This window comes from Acipenser ruthenus, chromosome 17 (genome assembly GCF_902713425.1).
Source record: "Acipenser ruthenus chromosome 17, fAciRut3.2 maternal haplotype, whole genome shotgun sequence".
NCBI classification, from domain to species: Eukaryota; Metazoa; Chordata; class Actinopteri; order Acipenseriformes; family Acipenseridae; genus Acipenser; species Acipenser ruthenus.
The window spans coordinates 29,705,047-29,729,536 of NC_081205.1; the positions used below are offsets into that span (position 1 = coordinate 29,705,047).

The following is a 24,490-nucleotide window of genomic DNA, read 5'->3' on the forward strand; positions in this document are numbered from 1 at the left end:
CCATTACTGTTAGGTTTTTACTAGAGCAATCTAGATAAAGTCTTTTGCTCAAGGGTACAGCAGCGTCCCCCCCTGGGGGTTGAACCCACGACTCTCCGGTCAAGAGTCCAGAGCCCTAACCGCTACTCCACACTGATGCCTCTCTATGCAACAATTAACTTCTTTTTACAAATAATTTGACCCCTCTCCTCCAGTTTCCAGTGACGGATACTGTCACATGCATTGGCAGATAGATTTTGGCAGGTGGAAAACAGGAACTGTCAGTACTGGCACATCTTTTCCATTCAGCTGTCGTTTGTCTCCATTTTACTTTATGTTTTTGGTCACTAAACACTTTTATCTAACAGAAATTACAATAAAAAATAATTGAGGGGTTCTTTAACACTTTAACATTATAAATCTCAAAAGTGAGAATTTGAACTGTGAGCATCAAATATTAAGCAAATAGTTGTTGGGGTTTTTTTGGGGGGGGGGGGGGCAAATGCTGTGGACTACATTCTTGTAAGAATTGTACTGTTATTGCTTGTTTGCAGGTCTAATTTCCAAGATTTCCCTTTTCTGGAATATTATTAGTTATTTATTTATTTCTTTCTTAGCAGACGCCCTGGATAATGTTGACGTGCTGAAGTGTTGAATATATAGCATATTTCAACACTTCAGTCACAAATGCAATATTTATTGTTGTTAGCTGCAATCAGTTATTTATCACACAGTTCTATATTTACACCCCTTTGATGGGCATGCACTTTGCGCCTGTCTGCTTGCCGTCCGAATACTTTCTAGTAGAACGTGCCAAGCAAAATATAAGGGGGCGTCCTACAGGCATTCAATATATTTCAAGAAGATAAGACTTTTCATGTATACGTTAACCAATGTTAATTAAAAAAAATAAAAATAAAAAATTAAAATAAAAGAAGCGGCATAATATCAATTGATTTTCTGACAAAAGTAAATGTTATGGTTATAAATTTGTAACCCCCACCATTCAATCGAGTGCTCCACAGAGGGGAATGCGGCAGCAATGCTTGACAGTTTGCAGTCTGGCAGGAGAGTGCTGCGTGAGCGTTACTTTGCTGTCAGGAGCGACAGCATAAACAGTGTTGCTTTTAATCAAACGCGGCTCGTTCTACCACGTCCAGATATAATAGTATTTGTCTCTGAGTTTGCAGCTTTAAGACTTTAGATAGTTCTGTGATTAATACAAATAATGGGATGTCAGCTGTACCTCGGAAGCTGAGAATCTTGCTTGTAGCATCCTCAACACTGTTGATATTGAGCTGAAGAAAAATAATAATAATAATAATAATAACAATACATCTACATTGACCTGGGGGCTAAAAACATAACATTGTTATTGATCTACAGCATTCGGATTTGCTATACACCTGCTCGTCTTTTTCAGTTGCAAAAGTATGAACTGATTTATTCATGTAGTACTTAAGAACCTTTGTCAGTATCGTTTTTGTGTGTATAAATTAAATGATAGAAGATACAATGACGTTGTTGTCTCTCTTGGGTCGGATCATGCGTTATTTCTTACTGCGACCAGAGACCTTGTTCCTGCTATGCATTAGTTTAGCCCTTTGGAGCTACTTCTTCCACACGGATGAAGTGAAGACGATTGTCAAGTCGAGCAGGGATGCCGTGAAGATGGTTAAAGGAAAGGTAGCGGAGATTATGCAGAATGACAGACTGGGAGGTCTTGATATCCTGGAGGCTGAGTTCTCGAAAACCTGGGAATTCAAGCGCCACAATGTGGCCGTGTATTCCATACAAGGCAGGAGAGAACACATGGAAGACCGCTTTGAAGTCATCACTGATTTGGTCAACAAGACTCACCCGTCCATATTCGGAATATTTGACGGCCACGGAGGAGAGGTAGGTTATGCCGTTTAAATGCTCGTTTTTTATCGGTATTAAAAATAGTATTTATAATCTACTGAGTTATATACCATCAATACATCTTGACAATGAACAGCAACAATGTACATTAAAATAAGTAGGAGCAATATATTTTGCCAGATGTGCTCAGTACTGTATTGAGACAGAAATAAATGCCCCCCCCCCCCCCCCCCCCCCCCCCCCGAACAATTCATATTTATTTTTAATGCAATGTTATGAAATATGAAAGTTTATTTACTCAAACGTGTATCTTATTACAGGAGAAGTACCATGTGAAATGACATGGATTGAAAAAGACGCTACCTAAATAAATAAATAAATAATGGTCTGCAATGTGCAGTTGATTTGTTAATACATTACTTATGTATTAAGGCTATTATTCAAAATCAACCTGTTCAATACAACCTCACAGTCCCTATTGGCTAACTGTGTGTGTAAAATGTTAACTTGAAGAGATGTCCTATTGCACAAGGGGGTTGTTCATATATCTTGAAAACCAATTGGCTCAAGACATGGGCCAGGTCATGAGCAGTCTAATGCCCCTTTTACACTGGAACACCCGAGCCGAGCCCAGCCAGCCTGGTACAGCAAAGCCATATGTCTTATCTAAGTAAGTTAAAGCAGTTTCATTATTTCTCTTTAAGACTTAACAGAAGGACCCAAGTTAAATCAAAACATTGACTCGCTCGTCAAATAATTACAAACTGGTAATGTATTATCGTTGTCAATTTGTGAAGACAACTTCAACGACAGTATACTGTGAAACTTAAACGTATAAAATAAAGGCAAAAACAATAAGGTTACAGACACAACAGTCAAGATGCACCAGTGTCATGACGTAAATCAATAACCCCACCCCGTCAGGGCTCGGTATGGTACGCGTATGGGTGGTTCTCCACTGGGTATTTGTCCAGCCGACCAAGAACCAAACCGTGAAACTCCGGCCTCACAAGACATCTGAATCCGGCTGCGAGCCGAGCTGAGCCAGGGGCGGGGTTAAGGATTTTTGTCATTACGTTGCATTAGTCAGTACCATACACTCCAGAAGAGGTATGACACAGGCCCGGTTTTTGGAATAGAACCACATAACAGTCTTGCATTTTGATTGGTCCTTGTCTGTCACAGGAATATGATGTCAGCACGAGTGGGAAAGCTTGGAGGCCTTGTGATCGGAGAGGGAGAGAGATCTGCTTTCTAGATCCTTTCAATTAAAATCTAACGTGGCATTTTGCTGCACTAATATAACAAACTATGGGTGACTATTACTTTATGTAAATTGTCATGTTATGCACAAATGTAAGAATTGGCTTTCTGTGGTTATCTACTTTTTTTTCTTTCAAATAGCATATATCTATAATTGATTGCATGATTTATTTTAATTGCAAATATATATCCTGCCCACCATTGCAGTTTTGTTACAGGATTCTTTACTTTATCTGTAATGTAATCACAGTTTTACATATAGACTGCTGGTTCTCAGGGTTCTGGGCCGCTTTGAATTATAATGTCCCAAATTCTGGGCCGCTTTGGTTTTCAGATAACTTTATTGTATCTTATTAGAAGCTTAATTGGTCCAATTAATCAATTTAGTGTACAGTTTGAACAAAAACCAGGAGGGCATCGGCCCTTCAGGACCAGGATTGGGCACCCCTGCTATATAGTCATGCGTAGGGGTTTATCAGACCTTCTGGGTTTAAGACACCAGTGCCCTTCAACAACTTAAATCTTATTGTATTGTATTAGTCAACGTTTTCCTTATCTATTCCTGATAGTTTACACTGTAGCCTATAGATGCTGTTTAAGCAGTTGGACTATGCATATATAATGGGGAAAAAATTAAGTACATTGTACAATAGTAATGATTACATCTATTGAGAGATTACATACATTCTTGTGCAAGTACAAGTAACGTGTAAAAATGTGCCCCTCAACCATTTACTATAGTCCTTCCTACTTGGAAACATTTACACTGGTCATAAAAGGGTTAACTGCAAGAGTGATAGAATGACACAAGTTAATTGTATCAATCTGTGTGACCTACTGAATGCCTAGATTGATACTTTGTTGTAGTTGATACTTCTAACAATCCTTAGGCATTCCTGATATTGATAGCATTACACAGATTAAATGTATCAACCTGTGACATCTAATAACTGTCTAGATTGGGTGTCTCCAATCCTGGTTCTGGAGGGCTGGTGTCCCTCCTGGTTTTTGTTCCCTGTACCCTAAATTACTTAATTGGACTAATTAAGCTTCCAATAGCACTTAATTGGTCCAATTAAGTAATTTAGGGTACAGTTGGAACAGAAACCAGGAGGGACAACGGCCCTACAGGACCAGGATTGGAGACCCCTGAATTAGCAGATTCATTGCTCCATATCATCAGATTTATATTGCACCTGGAAAACAAAGAATTTAATGCAATATAAGATGCAAGCATTTACAGTTTTGCACACTGTTAGTTTTGCAGAAAAAGTGGCAGATCAGGTATATATGAAGCTGATAAGTGCAAGATTGCATCAAATAGTGCTATTCAGCAGAAATCGGCCGAACCCACAAGTCTGTGCATAAAACAATGGCGGCAGTTTAGCAGCTGAAAAACTACAATCACCCAGTGCTGGAGGGACCGATACGCCCAAGACAGCATAGCTTAACCCTAACCCTAATTACAATCACCCAGTGCTGGAGGGACCGATATGCCCAAGATAGCATAGGTTATGCATAGTGTGAGAACACAAAAGAACAAGTGCTAAACATAAACACAATCAAGCCAGAACCAGTTTACTTTCTGCAATATCAATCTTTAGATCACTTTAGTTCATGACACACCATTGTCTCTGCACATGGGACCTCATCCGCAGGTGTAGCCCACAGGGTGTTGTCCCGTTGTGATTGGACCTACAATGGAATGGGGGAGGGGAAAAACCAGCGTGCAGATGGGTATCAAAGAGCTTGTTTCTGTATGCATCTTTGAATCTGCATGCTCTGTAATGGGAAAAGGATTCCCTGCATATATTGAATAAACAAAACTAATATTTGAAGAAAAGGACTCTTTCTTTGCATCTAGGTCATATCAAGAAACTACTACGAGATATTCTTCAGCACCCTTTTTAATTCAAACACCTAATGAACCCCCCTTGTTGTTCCTTGCTAATTCTGAATTTGTTATGTGCTTCTCCAGGCAGAATGTATTTATTTTATAAAACAAGCAGCATGTAGTGTAGTGACTACATCTTCCTTACAGTGAATGTAAAGTGATCAGTTTTGTTCAAGGAATATTTAGCTAGAAACAGCTTGTTTCATCATCGTCAGATATCCGTGATGTAATTAAGAATTGAGATGGTTCAACAATGTTAATTACAGCTTTAAAGGCAGGTAGAGAGTAGCATTATAAACAACCTGTCTTGCATTTTGTGTTTACCCACAGCTGAGTTTGAGATAACAACGTGCTAAATAAAAATAAAATAAATAAAAAAAACAACAAACTTGCTGTGCCCTCTACCACCATCCCAAAGGGGGTGCATTTAGATGGGAGCTTTTACATTATACTGCCTTGAGCAAGAATGAATCCTGGAGAACACAATGTGATTACATCAATGTACTATATGAATGAATAATGCAATGAATACAAGCAATCGATGATAAACACCTTATAAAAGCATTTCAGGATGAAAACATTTAGACTACGAAAACATATATTTGAGGATATAGGCTATACACATTGCAAGCTATTTTGTACATCGTTCAGTTACCAGCATGTGTAATAAATATATTTCTTCATATTTTTGCAGTAGACTGGCAGTGTGACTGTGTTGCATTGTTAATAATAATCTGCAGGGTTTACAAAAGCATGCATTACGCTGTGTTAGTGAGAATTTATTTCGGTGTACTTACAAGCGGAAAAACACAAACCTTTTTCCACGAGTTTGAATCTGTGTGTTAGCCAATCTAAACTAAAAAAAAATAGTTGTTTAAAAGGGTACATTGAGCCTTAACACTGTGCAGAATGTGCTATTTCTCTTCCAGATACTAGAAAACGTCTTGTTTTATATAGTAAGTCTCTGCTGTTTAGATATTTCCTTATGACGTTGTCTAAAGAGTCAATTGGTTGATATTTGCAGTCCGTTAAGATGCTCAGTTCTCTGAGACACTTCATGGCATTAAATATTAAACAGTGCAGTCTGTATGCTTGCCCTCGGTTGGGGGTTGCCTTTTCTCTTTTGTTCTCGAGGACCAGTGCTAGGTAGTGATGAGGATAATAACATAAATTGATCATGGTGCCAGAACTCTGTCTGATCTCGTCAACTGTGACCTTGTTGTCAGCATCATAGCTGCATGAGCAGCTGACATCCCCAGACTGTCTCTAAACTACGTGGCAAAACTCCTAAACAGCCCCACCAGCACCCATCACGTGTGACAGCCATGATCTTATAACGCTCCCTTGGGCAAGTGTTGAAGTTTTTAAAAGAATCCTGCAGCCTGGTTTACTGCAGATAAAGTAGTGTGTATTAATTGCTGATGTTACAGATCCAACCAAATCTATGCAGTGCATTTGTACGCCAGCTTGAGCCTCCTTTAATGGAAAGTGAAATATCACATTACAACAGTAGTATGCATTAGTGGATCTGTGTAAGTGTCAGGGTACAGTATATAAGCATGTGAACACCTGCTTAGCTAGAGCTATAGCCCAGTGCCGGTTCAGTTAATCTGTGTCCCCAATCTTTTAATTTTGAGAAGAAAGAAGACCATAATGAAAAGGTAATGAGCTTTAAAAAATCCCTTAGTATTTTATTTCACAATTAGTACTACATACGCACTAAAGCTGCTGTGACTGCTATCCTCATCTGGAATTTTCCAAACTGGGGAAAAGGTGACAAGTAAAAGCATTCTTCACTTCTCAGCCACTCCCAATACAACCAACCTGCTTAGAAACAGCTGTGAATATCAATTAAAGGGATCTGATGTCCAGCTACATGTAAAGCAAGCAGAACTGTCCCACAAAATGATGGCTTACGTTATTTCTTATTGCTGGTTTAGCAACGAAAGGGTATCTGTTATTGTACAGTATCCCATGTGTAAAATGTTGTTCTAGAAGTACTTGTGGGTCTTCCATTCACATAAACGAGATGCACATCACAGCAGCTGTTACAGAGGCCAAGAGAACAAATGATATGCTATAGGAAGATGTATATTTGATTTTAATATAAAGAGTACAGGAGTTGGAATTTGTAATAATGAACATGTCATAACATTTTTCTTCAGATCTTCAGTATATGCTTGCTTCAAGGCATCTTTCTAATTTCTTCATGTAGACGAGGTCTTGTAATTTCCCAAAGGGCAACAAACATTTCCTGTAATAAATTGAGAGTTTTTATTATGACTAGGAATTGCCAGATAGCAGTCCTCCAAATGACAATGAATTTATCGTTGTGTTTTCTGTGTGACTTGTGGAATTGCTACGAGGCAACACGTGCGAGTTGTGATAACACCGCAGCCCACAAAGTGAATTGAGTTGCTTCAGATAATCGGTAAATACGTGAACAGCTCATTTCACATCAGTGGTTTGCAGTGTTGCAGTTATTAGGGCTTGGGTTGCCTTTTTGGGAAAATACCCCATTGCAGAGTTAATGAGATGTTAATGATATTAATATATATTAGTGATGCATCAGGATGTAATTATTTACACTGATGTTTTTTTGAAGGTCTTCATTTATTCTAAACAGCAGAACATGTGAATATTGCTCCTGTTCAGATAATTAAATACTAGAAAACTGTAGACAAGTAACTAATATGTTTTATTTTCAAAGGTGTTATTCAAAGGTGTTAGGTCTTATATACTTTTATTTCACATTATATTTGAAGCTGATTGTACTAGCTTTTATGTACACTACAGCATTTGAGGCATTGAAATGATTACACGGTTTTTCTATTATCAGCATGATGGTGATAGTCAGTTGGTAGCCACTTATTGTATACAGTGTGACTCAAATGTATTCATGTGTGAAGTTAATGTTTTTCTCAAATGTGTACTTTTATTGAAATGAAAAACCTATTATATTAAGTGAAATGTTTTAATGTATTTGATGCGATCATTCAAGTTTTCCAAATCTTCCTTCATTTAGGATGAAAAAAGGATTCAGCCACAGCAAAAACAAACCATTTACATTTAGTGTGTGCATTATATTAAGTAAGATTCGAGCCTAGGATCAAATAGGTCAGTAGTCTTTTTCATAGAACTTTGAAACTGCAAAGTCTTCCTTTTTAATGTGAGATTTCTATTCTTAAAGCATTTTTCAATTTTTTGTTTTCTGAAAGTCACTTATTGCTCTTGTGATTTCATGGCTTTTTGCTGCTGCAGAGTTTGTCTTTCATGCTGACGACAGAAATATTGTAAGCTTGATGGCAGACATCAACCAACAGGTTGGTATGCTATAATTTTGCCTCTTGGAAACAGAGAGAGCGTAGCCTCATTTGCATATAAATAACATCATTCGAATCGGGCCCTAGTTTTGCTGACGTGACAAAATTGGCTTGGCATGAAATCAATATGACATTAGTGAAATCTTTACCTACCTAGTAGTAAGCGAGTCTCTGTAATTAACCCACTGTGCTTATGACCTTGCATAATAAAGAGCGAGGTCATACTGTTGGCTGAATATTCAAAATTCAAAACAAGACACTGATCAAATTCACGTCCTCTGCAACCTTCCCATAAATACATTTGAAATGCAGATTCAAGTTTCATAACAGGGAATTGGGGATAATAATGGGGAATTATTACTAAAACAATATTGTGATATCCATGATTTTCTTTTTCTTCATTCTTTTTTGCACACTAAATTTAGATGCACTTTCTTATGACCCCCACCTGGATCCAGTGCAAATTGGAGACCTTCTGCTAAGAACCACACAAGAATCTGATTCTACCAATAAGAGAACACTAGAATATCAGTACTGCAAAGAATGAGCACAGTGATCTCCTTTCATCTCCCATAGTTAACCCTTACACTGTGCTCAAGTCAGCTTTTTAAGAGCTGATTCTGAATGTAAAACCGTTTCAAAGAATGTTTTCAAACATTGTTAGGCACTGCAGCTCTGGCTATTAAATTATAGGTTCTGTATTTTTATACAAGTGTTAACTTATACTAGTGTTGAGTACGTTTTATACAAATTTAAATGTGTCATTTAAGTGGTTACGGTATCGGTTTCAAAAGATATTGTACACCTATCCATCACTTGTGTACAGTATACGAAATGGCTTTGAGGCGTAATACAAAGTGTAAATATCATTGGCTGCATTTTATCTGTGCAGTTTCCCCAGAATGTTATCGGCTTCATGTGTTAATTACCAGCAAGTGAATTAAGTCCTGAAAGCATTCTGTGTGTTTAGACTTATCTGAAATGGAAGATCGGAGCTTTTAGCTGTGGAGTGATAATTTGTTTCTATACTTTTTCTTGATTTCTTGTTGTGTTAAACTGATTTCAGGCTGATAACACCACAAGTAGACTAATACATAGCATTACAGAAAACCCTTGTGGGCTAGATTTACTGAGTTTTTGTTCCAGTTCTAGGTTCGCCTTAATTGGTTAAAAAGTTTTCGAAACTAAAAGTAAACATCTTGGGAGCATGTGGGAGAAATGAAATTGGTATTATATTTTCTTAACCTTTCTAAAAGGTTTTGAAAAACAAATCTGCCCCTATTTACAAGGTTGACATAAACTGTTGCTAATTTTTGTTTGAACACAGTTATGATGTCCTGGATTTATAATCAGCTGTAATCTTGCTTTTTAAGTGATCTAAATTGGACGGATATTTTATCTGATTTCCTGTGGTTGAGCAGTTATTAACCTACTTTGGCAACAATACCCCAGTGAAATAAACTGTCTAAAAGACGTTTGCTGAAAAAAAAAAAAGGACACACGCTACACGCTGATCTTTTTCTTGCATGGTAATAGGAACAAAAAAAAAAAGGGACCAAAAAAAAAAACCTCAAACAACAATGTCACCAATAACAGACAGCTATATAATCAAGTTCCTGCGACTGCAGTGTTTTTAGGAATGTCATGCTGGGTAAGTGGTTTTAAAAAAGCGATGTCTAGCTTGGAGCCATCATCCTGCTGTTTGGAGTGCACTTTGCTGAGCGGCCCTACCAAAAACTTCTGTGTTTACAACAAAGCTGTCTGTCATTGACTGAGAGTTTATCTGCTTTATAAAGAAAAGAAGATATTTGCAGTTGTTTTTTGATGTTTTTAAGAAACCGTTTGAAAAACCGCTCGATTCCTTGTGTACCTTAAAGGGTTAAAAAGGATATGAAAAGAAAACAGAAACACAATACAAGAATTGGTAAACGGCAATTGGTTACTGAGGAAACCCAAAGGCTCCTGGGAATGCGAGTTCCTTCATGTGCCTCTTGACGTATCAGGCAGGTGCAGAAACAGCATTAAAATATCTGGAATGAGTGATCAGTAAATTTAGTTAATAGCATTAAAAAAATAATCAAACACCTTTTTATCATAATGTGTGTGTGTGTTTAGGTTTAGTAAGACCTACAAAATACTAGTAATTTTAGATAAGATTTACTGGAATTCTTCTGTAAGCTCTTTGTCCTTTTAAGCAATATCAATGACAGAATGCATTTAGTCTAAAATAAAGCCTGCGTAATTCATTTTTTTTAGAAGCACATCGCATTATCTTATTGTCTTCTCCTTTGTGATATCAGGGCTGTATTTCAGGACTGCTGACACAAACCCTTCTTTTTTATTGTTCTACATCCACAAGGCTGGCATGATTTTTACAAATGCATTTCTTAAGATTGGCTGACTCTTGACTTGACCTACAAGTGTGACTGTAGGTCAGCCAAGAGCTGCATAATTCAGCAATACTATGTGCACAAGGAACTAAAACAAATAAAATCAAATGAAACTATATAATGTAGGATGCTGGGATTCAGTTCTAAGCATGTATTGCTTAAGTGATGCTACTTCAAACCCATGCAGCCGAGAATGTTTTCCACATGGTTCCTACAGCAAAAATATCAGGCTTTGTTTATCAGCCCTTCAAAGAATGCTCCACATGGTTATTATAGACCTAATAAACCTGCTATCTATTCAAAACAGTTACACTACAAATTCAGGAGTTATTTAAATAATTAGTAGCAATGTTTTTTTTTTTTTTTTAATATACTGGGATTAGCCTTTTTTAAATAAAACAATAGCAGAGCCATCAGTATAATCCAATCTGTACCTCTGTGTCTGCAGTTTGGAACTCCTGAGTCCACACACAGGAGTCTTTGATATTCCCACAGCTTCTATAAATGTAGAGACCATTTCCAGCATCACACTTGCAGACCTTCAGTATCACATACATCATCACAGGTCTGCAGGCCTTCCTGCATCCCTACCATTATATGAATGCATTTTAAATTGTGTTTACAGCCTTGCACATCCACATTTAACTCTGGGTCAGTGAAAAACAGAACCTGGCACATTGCATTTTGATCTGGTATAACTCTGGCTCTATCCAGTATACGGCTTTGTGTTCAAAGAAGTATTGTAGACGTAATTTTTTTTATTGTTTTTAAAACAAGGTCCAAAAAAGTTAGTTAAAATGTAGTCTATTTCTTATTCAAGAGGCAGTAATTGTATTAAAAATAGATTTCTCTTCTTTTTTTCTAGCAGAGGGAAAAGCACTTTCTGATTATTTTTTACTTGGGTTCGTTCGGCAGCAGCATTGATGAATGATGCATGCTCATTACCCAAAGCTTTGGGTGAACAGCCTGAACAGCTTTCCTGACCGTTTGTAGATGGATTCCCCACTGCATCCCAGCAAAGTCTACCACAAAAAAATATTCTGTTCACAAAATGTGACTTGCATTATAACAAATAAAAGGACATTACACAAGGGGAAAGATTAGATTTATATTTGCAGCATTTGTGGAAAGGCCTTTTCTTTATTTCGGAAATGCAACATTTTAAGTCCGTTTTGCATGACTATTATATCATGTATAAATCCGCTTGTAACTGATGCAGTTAGAAACGAACAGCTGTCATCACTGATTGTGTTTTCCACTTTGCAGTTTGCATTGAAAGGCGTCTCTCATTTTAGGTTGTTGTTTTAACTTCGGTGTCTGTGATTTATTAGAGAATTAAATTACGTATGGAGCCTGAAGGCACAGTATGCATCTTTCACAATGGAAGGCAAATCCATATCACAAAATAGCCTCGTTCTGTGTTATAAAACAACCACATGTTGTTTGGCCCAGACACGGCACATTTGCTAGGATGCATTTTCTAAGAAAAGAGAACATACATTGTAGGCTTAGATGTTCCAGGGCAGGCTTGAGGCATGCTTGTAGGACAATATGTGTGAGAGTCCACATTGCCATCGCATTCTGCCTTCCTGTTCTTCAGATAAATAGAGGATACTGAATGATCATTTGTAGTATACAAATTTTATTCGCAGCAGGACATCCTCCTAAGGTGTATAAGCGTATACCACGAACTATCACAAACTATCATTCAGAATTCTGTTTATACCACAAGTATATATATATATGTAGAAATTAATTCTAGGATTATTTTACCTGGCAGATCTTTACTTAAATTTATGCTTTGACACAGATTAGTTTCGAACCCTGTTTATGGCCTTTTTCAGATATAACCTTGAGCTCAGTCTTAAGTGAAATAACAAAATTGTAGCCCATGCTTGTGGTATAAACAGAAATCAACAACATTCATGAAACCACCCCCCCCCACACACACACACAGTACAGCATACTGTCCTGCCCCTCCTCTTCTGATTGTGTGTGTGTGAACCCTAACGAGCAACAGTAGGTTATAGACTCTGAACGCTATCCACTAGTCCTGGTCTGTCCAGACTCCAGGTCTTTCTGGGTGTCCAATAACTCTGTCGAGGCCCATCTGGCAAGGAGGCAGCGGAAATGAGAAAAAGACCCCCAAAATAAATCTGTGCCTGTGCCTGTGTTGCAGATGTGCAATCAGCAGATCCATGTGCGGGCCTGAACACCCAACCGCTGCAGATGCTTCTTATTTCTTGCCATCTCATTTCCACAGTGCGTGCAAGACTTCTTTAAAATCAAGTGTACACCAGGGAGGGTGCTATTTTAATGATTCATACAGCAGCAGTATTTAGATTATCAGCCATGTGATGTTTTTTATTGAAGACTGTGTCATTGGGGTAGGCCCTATGCTTTTACAAATGCTCTCAAACACTTGATCTGAGCAACATTAAGACAGCTTACTACTTTTAACAATCCCGTGCCTTTTGACCTCTTTAGGGACTGAGGGCATGCTATTTTTATCCTTTATCCTTTTGTATTTTATTCAGTACAGGTTTTTACTGCTTTCAGCACAGAAAAGATACACAAGGTACTGTTTGGCACTCAAGGCGTTTTTCTTAAAACAGCCAATATTTACACAGCGAATACCAACAGAGTGGACATGTTACCAAGGAAAGGGAGAATAATGAAACCGTTTTTTTTTTTTTTTTCAGGAAACTACATCAGTCATAAATAAGCTGTCATAAATAATGTCATTTTTTTACATTTCATTCATTCTAATGATTTTGTATGTGCCTAAGTAAAATTCCACCAGCTGTATGCAATGCTTCTTATTGAGAAGTCAGGCTTTCCAAGAATACAAAAGTGCAACATCCATCTGATACTGGTCTACTTAAAAAGAGTTACTGGAAAATTGACCCAAACTTACTCCCAAGCTGAGTCTGATTTGTCTGCAGTCCAGAATTCTTGGACCTATTTCATTTTAGCTCAGTAACTGATTGTTTGAAATCTCTTACCTTCTTTACTGGCAGCATTGGAGCAGAAATGGCTAATTGTAAAGCTAGAGACAGAAAGTGAGGATATAACACAGTATGAAGCAGCACTATTCAGAAGGGTCGTCCAGCCTCAGATAGGTATTTGTATTGGACAGATTTTTGTATTTTAGAGGTTGATTATTGGAGAATCCCTTGTATAACTGTGTACTGATTCCAGTAACCCTCCTCTATATCATACTGTTGCAGTATCAGCAGTTTAGATTTTTTTGTATTTCATATGCCATCTGTCCTCACAATCTACTAACAAGTACAATGACAATTCTTCCTTTGTGTTTTATTTTATTTTATTTATTATTTTTTTTGGGTGGGGGGGGAGATATATTTCATTCTTTCATTTTACAAGTTGCTCAGCAGACCGTGAATCTTTCTGGCTGTAGCTGCATCAGCACTAACTCTTAACCTTCGTATGTGACCTTGATGAGATGCAGTATTCTGACAGCAACTACGGTAAGCACAAGCATTGGCAGCAGTGTGGAGTTGTGGTCAGGGCTCTGGACTCTTGACCGGAGGGTCGTGGGTTCAATCCCAGGTAATGAACAACGATGAATCTTAAGAAAATGAAAACCAGTTTCTGACCCAGCTTACTCTCCAGATATTTTCTTTATATTAAAAAAAAAAGATCAAAGCGTTTCTTGTAGCTTCAGAAATCTGTAGTTCAATGCAGTCTATGAAAGCAACTTAAAGAGCCACCCAATCCCTATTACTACTTTTTAAACAGAAGCTTAATAAATTACACATTTGTTATAAATCAGTAAGCTGTAAACCTAGAGTTAAGACATTGGTTGTTTGTGCACTAGAAAATCTGTAAAGGAATGCCTGTATTTAATCAAAGTAATCCAACCAAATTAGATGTGACCTACAGCAAATGATGCAGCGCTGTATCTACAGTAATGTTGTATTTTAAATATTTGCAGACTGTTTCCTAAAATAACAAGGAAAGGATCCAGATATTCTCAGCACAGTAGCATTTAAAGAAATAGTTACCTTCTCTGACTTCACTACCCAGTTACCAAGGTCACTCAGGAATTCAGAGGCAAACCCAGCAATCTCCTTGCAGTAAACCATTAGACCACACAGCCGCCTTCAGAAAAGCCATGATTTATACTCTGCTCAGAGGCCTAAGAGAATGCAATTATATTTGGTCATAATTTTTCGTTTTTCATTTTCAACATGAAACTTTTATTTTGATTTCTAAATTTACTGAGCACTTAACTGTACAGGACTTTACTGTGCAAGGCTAATAAAATAGTTTTAGTGACTCGTACTGGAAAAATATATAAAAATGGGATTGGTGTTATCTCTCCTATAACACAAAAGGGGTTGGCAGTTTAGAGAAGAGCTTTTGCTGGTTTCTAGTATGTAGGGGTGTGCAATTTTTGTACTGTGATACTTAAAATGTATTTGCTTACGATTGTAAGTCGCCCTGGATAAGGGCGTCTGCTAAGAAATAAATAATAATAATAATAATAATAATAATAATAATAATAATAATATTTTTTTTTTAAAAACTTCTTGTCCAAGTGACAAAATGCTAGAAAAATCTACTTGCCCTTCTTAAAAATCAACCCTCTCCCCGTCGCACAAAACACACACAGAAAAGTAGAATATAACCTGTAGGATTTTGGTTTTATTTAACAGTGAACACAATCCCTCAATTAGTGATTAATAGGGGAGGATCTAGCCTTGTAGCTTGACAGGCGCACTAAATTGTTTTAGATAGAGAAAATTGACCCCACCTCACCTCAACAAATGTAGAACTTACTTTAAGTGCAGTTGGAAAAACATTTGCTTGTAAATTTAAGTAACATACTAAGAGTACAACTAGAATAAGCAGTACTTGGAGTTATTCAACTATGTAAGTAGATTCTGCCTGTTTTTTCCCCACTCTTTCTCTATAAGCTGAATTCAACTCCTGATGTACAGGTGTTTTAGTTTGTTGCATCACAGATACAAAATCATTGCAAACTATTACTGCTGCTTTGTGGAATTCTGATTTTTCTTGTAACTGCTGAACCCCAGGTTTTTAAAGGACTTGTGTAGAACCTGTCAAGTTGCTCTGCATTTTTCACAGTTTTTCTACCAAAATGCACGCAATATTTACAGTAGGCTCCATCAAATACTGCAAAGACAAAATTATGTTTTTCCTTTTGTTTATTTCTATTATATACTTTTTTTTTAAACAGTGTAAAATATTTTATAGCTATTTTTCCTCATCTAACATCTTGTCCTATGATGACTAACTGGAACACTGCTGCGGCAGGGTGATCCTGGTTTCAAACCCTGATGGCTTTTTTGGTAGGGCAGCATTCTTTCCCTGTACTACTCTCACTGAAATATAAATACATAAATGAATTAATACATAAACACATTGCCACGAGATTTACACTATTAAAAATAATAATACAATATTGTACGGATAACCTCATTTATTTATAAGCATTTCCTTCCTATCATTATAACATATTTGTCAATCTTCATGTTTTAATAGTTTCACAAATCAATGGATTGTGCATCTCCAATAATAGTTGTTTTTTTTTTTAATATAGCGTTTTAAATAAAAAAAAAATGTAAATATGGCAAATGGCAAACTAGGTTAGAAACACTAAAATCTAAAGAAAAAAAATCATTATATTCTTTGCCAGGGAAAGTTTGTTACGAAATGCTTCTAAACAGTGAGCGAAACAGTCAGATATGTTTACAGTACAGTGTATTCAAGGATTGTCCACATAAATCAGCACGTGGGTAGTGGGCTGTCCTATTTCCCAAACAAAACTAGGATTGTATTAAAAAGCTTTGCCCAGCATACTGACTTCAAAATAAATAAAAAAAATAGTAAAAATTCCGCTCACGTCAGCAGAAGATGCATTTAGTAGATATGGTGTCATCTGAGGGATTGATAGCACTTTAATTGACATTAATCACAGCTGCTGATCATGTGCCAGTGGTCGCATTCCTTATAATGCTAAATGTGAGCTTTCACTGATTTATAAGAGAGAGGTTTGCTACCGGCATAACATATATTAAACCTTGCATGCTGTCAGATGTTCTTAAACTAGACATCTATAGCTTGCAGTTTTACGGCACTGACATTTTACAGTGGAGATTTTTTTTTTTTTTTAAATCCCATCTCAGGCCATCATGCATTCTATATGTGTGCCAATAACTCATGTCATCATGACTTTAAAAATAGAGAAAACGTCAAGGCTTTTGGAAAGATGAGCTGAAAAAACTGGGAATGAATGGATCTAAACCGTGGCACTATAAAAAGGCTCTCCGAACTAAATTGCCACTGAGTGTCAAGTATTCGTGGTACAGGTCTGTAATCACATTTGACAAGAAAAGGCCGAGCAAGACCTTTGCATAAATATAGAAAGAAATCCTTTCCACTCTAAAAATGTGTTTTTGGCTAGAACTCAGTTCACATAAGCCCCCTGTTACAACTAGATTGAGATAGCTCTTGATTTCTACTGACCTCTGCTCAAATAAAGCTGACGACCCCAGGGTGAGAGGCTTCATGTTGCATCCCACTGCCAATCCACTCAGCCCCCAGTGAGCTGCTTTGTGGGGATGTCAGGAGAAGTCGGGTTGGGTGTTGTTGAGTGTACTGTACTGTACTGTCTGTAGTAATTAGGTGGGCTGCAGCTTTATTGGCTAAAATGATTAAACATGGTTTGAAACCATTTTGTCTTTTGCTTCCAGAGACATCGTCCGTGCAGCTTTAAAGGATATAATAGATTCCTTAGGGGTTTACACCAGCCTAATGTGCTGTAAAATGTTCTGATAATGTGGGGGGGGGGGGGGGGGGGTTGTGTGCACCTCAACAAATCTGACCAGACATCAAGTGCCTGTATTCTTGTTTTGTCAGCATTTTTAATTCCTCATAAATCCATCCCTTTTTCATTCGATAAGCTTTTGTGTTCATGGCTGACTTCACATTCATTGATTGCAGCAAGCTCTGCAGAATATAACACTGCATTTGCATTTCATAACTACTTCAACAGTGAACATAGGAACAGATCGGATTCCTTTCAGGTCATTCCAGCTCAAGTGCACCTAATTCTTAGGAAGTGCTTCCTCCATTTGTGGACGATGATACAAATAAAAATACATCATATGGTTCATCCCATTTTTTTTTACCTTTCAAAAGGTTTCCAACAAAAGAAAAGAGGTTGAGTAAATTCCGTTGGTCTGCTTGAGCTGGAATGACCCATTGAGTGTAGAATACTGGCAACTCGGCACAACCGTGATAGGGACTCATTTGGTTCCTTTTGAGAATTGACTGGTCGTTGTGTAGGAATTTGTGTGGGTGGAAAGGAATGTGCTACTTAATTGCTGTACTTTTGGGTGATAAAGATCTGGTTGTTATCTTAATTGGGCATACTGTTTGTATTAATGTTCATGCATGCACCAAGTTCCCTTCAAACGCATGTTTTTATTATTATTATTATTATTATTATTATTATTATTATTATTATTATTATTATTATTATTATTATTATTATTTAGCTATATTCTGGAATATACTTTCTTCACATGTCTTATAAGTAACATTCATATTCCTGATTGTCCCATCAGCGAAGATGTTAGCATTTCTGTTCCCTGCAATAATAGATTTAAATAAAGTCTGAATAGCAGTGCCTTCCGAAGCATGCTAATCAGAATTAGTCTGCACTGTCACCTCTCCAGCGACAAAATGACATTCTTTTATTCTAGTTTTTGTTTCCTTTACTGCCAGAGAAGCACTGCTAGATTATTATCCTAAAAGTGGTTTAGCACCCTTTCCAAAATGTAACACCCAAAAGAGTTTTCTGTGTCGCTGCCCCAATCTCCGATGTTGCCAGTAGTTTAATGAACCCATAAAGCTTGTCTCGTGACTGAAATTGAAAAAAATAAACTAGGATGTAAAGCTAAAACCCTCTGTCAAATATTATTAAAATGAACAGGTGAAGTACAGTATCAAGGTTCTGTAAGTGGCACTTCCTAGCATAAGACAGCGAACTCCTGCTGCAAGGATTGTTTGTAGTGTTTTTCTCAGCAAAGAGCTTGTAACACAAGGGCAATGGCAAGGGTAATTGATTGTGCTGCGATGTGTTTTACACCACGTGTGTCCTTCAAGGAGAAAATGTTTTCCAATTATTATTTTTTGCTATACAGTTTATGCCCTTTCGTCACTAGAAAACTTGAGCTCAGTATGATGGCTGTCATGTTTTCTTTTTTAATAGTGTTAAAAAACATTTATACATGACAGAGCTTATTATTCCAAAACATTATTACAGTACAGCTACAGTAGCTACCATTTACACATGGGAACAAAAAATGCTTTAGTGTGTTGTTCCTATAATTGCCTTTTAGAGGACATTTGTTTAAGCTCAGAAGATCGACAATGTTGTAGAGGTCAGAAAAACACCAATATTCTTGATGTGACCAAGTAGTAAGTTATTAAACGTTAATACACGTTTCAATTAAATGTTTTAAATTCTGCTATCTGATATTATAATGAAAATTATATTTCCCATTGTCAGGCACAGTTAACACTACTCCGTCCCTAAAGAAAAATGTACTGTTTGCGTAACTGTGTTAAGCCACAAAACCAGTCTATAAAAGTCTTGTCTGTTTCCAGTATCAAACTGGGACTGCTGTCGTCTGCTACTGGATGTTACAAAGGTCAAAGATCGCAAGATCTCAGAACGTGGTATTTAAAATTTTTACTGTCGGTTTAGATTGTGTTGATGTTGATCTGCTGCCAATAGAAACGAACAATTTCAAGTCGCTTTTTATGTCATCTTTTATATTATTTATGAGAGACTTATCTGCCAGCTTGCTTCTCTCAAATGTATTTGTGTTTTTAATTTTAATATGATGTTTGTAAAAGCAATTTGGTGGTTAGAACTCTGCTGTGGTTCTGACCGAATGGAATGTATTATTAAAATGAAGTGTTATTAATGTATCATCTTTGGAAAGATAGATTTAGATTCAAAATATTTCTCTGTGGTAGGTGAGTATGTGTGTGTGTGTGTGTGTGTGTGTGTGCGTGTGTGTTTTAAAGATTTGGTTAAGAAAGTATTTTTTTCTCCTTTGTTTTATTTTACCACCTCATTTCTCAAAACAGTAAGACGACGACCATGTAGTATATTTACTTAAAATAAAAGTCAAGTGTTCTTAATCAGACCAGAATTAAGGATAAGTAAACCACATGTTGTCTGTAATAATAAACACAATCATTCTCAGTTAGAAGTTAACAGAGGGGTATTTTTTATTTTCATTAACGGTTAAAGTTAAGCAATATTGGACATATTTAGTGTTGTGTATGTTGGAGAGCACCTGGTTGGTTCTCAGACAGATTAATTAGGTTTCAGAGGTGTGGGAAGGTCTGAGTTTAGCAAGGTTATGAAGGTCAGAGGTGTAGCAAGGTTATGCATTGCTGTTAAATTTATTAAAACTTGTCTGAAGTTCTGGAAGTTACTGTACCATTAATTATCTCTTCAGATTGTGCTGATTCATCTCTCGGTCTTCCTTTTGTCGGCTTTGGAGCAACAGAAAAAAATACATTCTCTTGTGTCTCATTTTCTTTTTGTTGTTCTGCTGGCTGAGGATATAATGCAGTAAAGTACAGAAACAAATGAGGAACTGGACGTTTGTGGCAGAATTATTTTCCAGGGGATAAGATTAGAATCCATGCCTGTCTGTATGCAAACACTGGTTTCTACAACCATTGAATCTTGCAGCAAAAAAAAGCCTTGCCCACACCACAGCTGTTACAAAAAGGGCAAATTCTTTAAGATATTGACTGCACCTTTATGCATCTAAGTGATCCAAGCCTGTTTAATATACATTATTCTATCATATTGAAAATAATGTTTATCTGGGAGGGTTTGACAGAATTATTTTGATTACCAGGTAAATCCAAATCTATTGTAACCTAAAGTCTGTCGTTTTGAAGACGCATTTCTCAAAAGTGTTGCTGTACGTTTACAAGAAACCTTGGGGAAATAAGTCATCCAGAGATTTGGTTGATGAAAAAAAAAAGCATATGTGCTGTAGCAAATACAGGGCAGGAAAAAGGTGACTTTTTCCACAGTACTGCAGGTGTATGCTAGTATTAATACATTTTATATACTGTGTTTGTAATTTTAAAAGGATTGTCCCAAAATTCAGCACATCGCTTGGTTCAAGTTATGTTTAACAAGTTATATAGTAATTGCATCTTCAAGAGTAAAAAAGTGCCTATTATCTTTTGAATGTTTGTTCTGCTGAATTAGAACCTAAACTATGATGCAAAATGGGCAGCTTTGGCAATGGTGGTGAACAATACTACAAGTAACTGGGACTTCCATTTAAGTCCTACTCTCATTTCTTACTGCCTGACAGACTTCAATAAAAAAGGAATGGAAAAATAATAAACTGTCAGACGTATATTTTATGAAGTATCAGCAGTCTATATAGGTGAATTTAATTCAAACAATGTTCAGTTAATCATCTGGCTGCTTTCATTTCACAGGAGATTGCAAATAGGGTTATGGAGAGAAAGCCTTGCGCTAAACGCTTGGAGTCATACGCTTTTTGAAAGAACTTTAAACTGAAGTGAGCTGTTTTAAATGAAGTGCCAGAAACATTTATTTTTAACCACACACACACACACACACACACAACTCTAGGCTATTTGAAAAACTGTATGTTTTTTAAAGAGGATTAAAACAATTGGTTATAAAACTAGCAAGTAAAACGCTAACCCAATGACTAAATTAAAATGATAGTGCCTTTGGCAGCTTTTAAAATGTTAAATAAAAAAAAAACACCACCACTGATAAAAAAAATAATGAATGTTATGCAGTGTTGGCATTAAATACTCCCCACATACTGCAGTAGAAAGATCACGAAACAATAGGCATTATTATATTTAATTTATTGATTTGCCTAATTTCCTGCTACAGTAGGTTTACACCATCTTTATAATTTTATTTTTTCCACTGTGTAGATAAACAGTTTCTCTATAGCAAGGAAGAAAAAAAAAACGGTTTTCCTTGCAAACTGGTAGCTGAAGCAATCCATCCAGGTGGGCATTTTTCAATATACTAATATTTCTCCTGGCGCGATTGCTTTTGCAAACAGATATCTGATCTGGCAGTGCATTTCGCTTTTTTTTATTAAAGTAAAATAATCATGTAATACAAATACCAAGCAATAAAAAATTCATAAGGAGGGGCCTGAACTTTGTTATTTAAAACACATTAAAATCCCAGTGCCGTTGATCTTTTATTTAGTAATCATTATGAATTCATAATATCGCCATGTTTTGCCTAGTCCATTTCTAACTTAAATAGAATGTGTGTACATCGGGGCCTTTAGTTTCCCACTATGAGCTGAGGTCTGCAATCCATATTTGTTTTAAGAAAGTCAAGTTTTTGAAGTCCGTAGCGCATAGTTATATATTGATTCGTTTTCAATTAGTCACATTTTTCTGTACCTATCTTTTTTTCTTTTTGACTTTGCTCCTTTTGGTACACAACAGTTTTCCTTTTTCAAAATGTTATATATCAATAAGGGGGGGTAATTTAATGAACCCAGGGGTGAAATACTGGTGGGATTAATATAGAGTTAAAGAGTGGTGGTACTGGTAATCCGATCAATTCTGAATAAAAGTTGAAAATGCTCTTTTGAAGCTCCCTCTCTCTCTTTTTAAGGTATACTGAAAAATAGGTCCTACAGTTATAAATGAATGTGCTGGTATACAGAAGGCTTACAGAACTGTCCAAGACATGCCTTTCTGTGGAATGCAGTCTTGCTTGTAGAACTAAAATCCCAAAAGATGTGAGCTGTAAAGAGGACTTCAGAAAGTGACACAATTACAGAAAGATGAAACACAAGAGTCGCGGGAGATTGTCTTCTGATTGAATGAGAACAATAAGCCTGTGAGTTCTGACACCAGAGTCAATCCCATTAAAAGTTTTTAATGCAAACCTAAAGTGAGGATGCACTGCAGATTTGATGAGAATTGCATTAAAGAAATCCATTACATGTGCATAGCTTTTTTTGTTTGTTTGTTTTAATTTTTTTTTTTTAAACTGTGCAGCTGTTTTCAGGCAGTTTGGCCAAACCGAGGTCCTGCTTTTATAATGCAGTAGCAGCTTATCTGCTTGCTTGGTGAACCTAAAGTATTTTTTTATCTCCTTGTGCATTCATCCAAGCAGCTATAAAAGGGCTTCTCTGGATTTTACATGGAAATGAGATGTGCTATGTGAACTGGGTAAATAAGATGACATTTTTCCTAACTATTTAATCAAGTCTGGTATGAGTTAGTTTTATTTAAGGGGAAAAAGGTGCATTTTTTCGATTTACCTCTAGGGAGCGCTTTATTAAAAGTCACTGACCTCAACACCTTTTGGGTAAGGCTTGGCATTTAGGACTAGTCATCTGGATCAACTCGATCAACAACCTTGATAAACTTCCAGTACTAAGACCTCAATCTGGGCTACTACACTTCCACAGAGCAGTTTTCCTACAGCAGTCCGTTCAAAGATTTACACAAGTGATTTATGACTTTTGAAGTTGGATGTATACAGTTGAAACTAACGGTTATAAAAAAGACAATAAAGAGAAACTACCCTGCAGACATAAGAAGTGGTTAGAAATCATCAGCGCGTTGCCCTTTCAGAGCTGTCAAAGAAGTACTACAGTAGCCTGTAGATTAGTCTCGACTGCCTGACAGAGTGAAAATAGAATTCAAAATAAATTAAATAGAGCAGACCTAAAGTTTGAAGTGAATAGATAATGCATAAACAAGCAGCACTTGGGTAAACCAGTCCTAGAGACACATATCTCTGCTGTGTTTATTAACATGGCTGATTGTGAAATACAGCTATGTTCTGAAATGGTGGTGCCAGATACCAATGGTCTGGCAGTGGTAACCCATAAACCAGGGCTGACCATGTTAAAAGTACATGTTTAGATACAAATAGTTGGGTATGATTCAGGTGGATGTTAAGCTGAATAAATAGTTTCTAAAATGCATGTTGTTTCCTATACTATTTTTATATGAGCGCAAGCCACTGAAATGGTTTGTTCAAAAGACCTCATGCTGCATTTCTCTGAAACTACTTTTCCTATTACTGGGAATTGATCTTCGAAAAAGCTACTGTTTTAGGAGTCATTGGACTGTGCCCAGGAAACCACTGTGACCTACACAGGCAGCTGCAGAAGTGAGGGGGCTATTGAAAGCATAGCCTGTGCTCTGGCACTAATTCTCCCCAATCTCCCAAAGCATATAAAAATCATACATTTAATGAATGACTTCATATACAGTATACCATCATGCTCAATTGCACAAACTGTTCCCATTTAAACACCAGTATCTGAGAGGGATAGGCACTTGTTTAAGTTCAGTACACAAGCTTTTTTTTTTTTTTTTTTTTTCAATGCAGCAGCTTCAGTTGCATCCTTTTAAAGTAAGACTTCAGTTTGTATCCATATATGTACATATGAAGTGGTAGCAGTTGGCAGATCTCATATCCTTCCTCAGGCATTTTTCTTTGAGATATTTTATTTATTCTATAAATGAGTAGGATTTCTGCCAGTTCTCTCATGAAACGTTTATAGAATTTAGAATGCGATGGGGAGCAGTGTTTACATTAGACCTTCTGTGGGGAAGATCCTTTCACAAGCATTGGACACAATTTGCATGACAATGAAATGATACCTGTCCAAAAGCAGATGGTGTTGCACTTTTAAATGTTTTTT

General features: G+C 36.8%; 1 protein-coding gene across 1 annotated transcript in view; it reads left to right on the forward strand.

Annotated features, from left to right (window-relative positions):
• Positions 1-1,016: 1,016 nt before the first annotated feature.
• The window catches only part of LOC117422998 (protein phosphatase 1L-like), a 46,410-nt gene continuing 22,936 nt past the window's right edge, over positions 1,017-24,490 (forward strand). Inside the window, exon 1 of the mRNA XM_034038301.3 lies at positions 1,017-1,878. Within this exon, the coding sequence (XP_033894192.1) occupies positions 1,480-1,878 (399 nt within the window). The 5' untranslated portion in view covers positions 1,017-1,479. The remainder of the gene's footprint in view (positions 1,879-24,490) is intronic.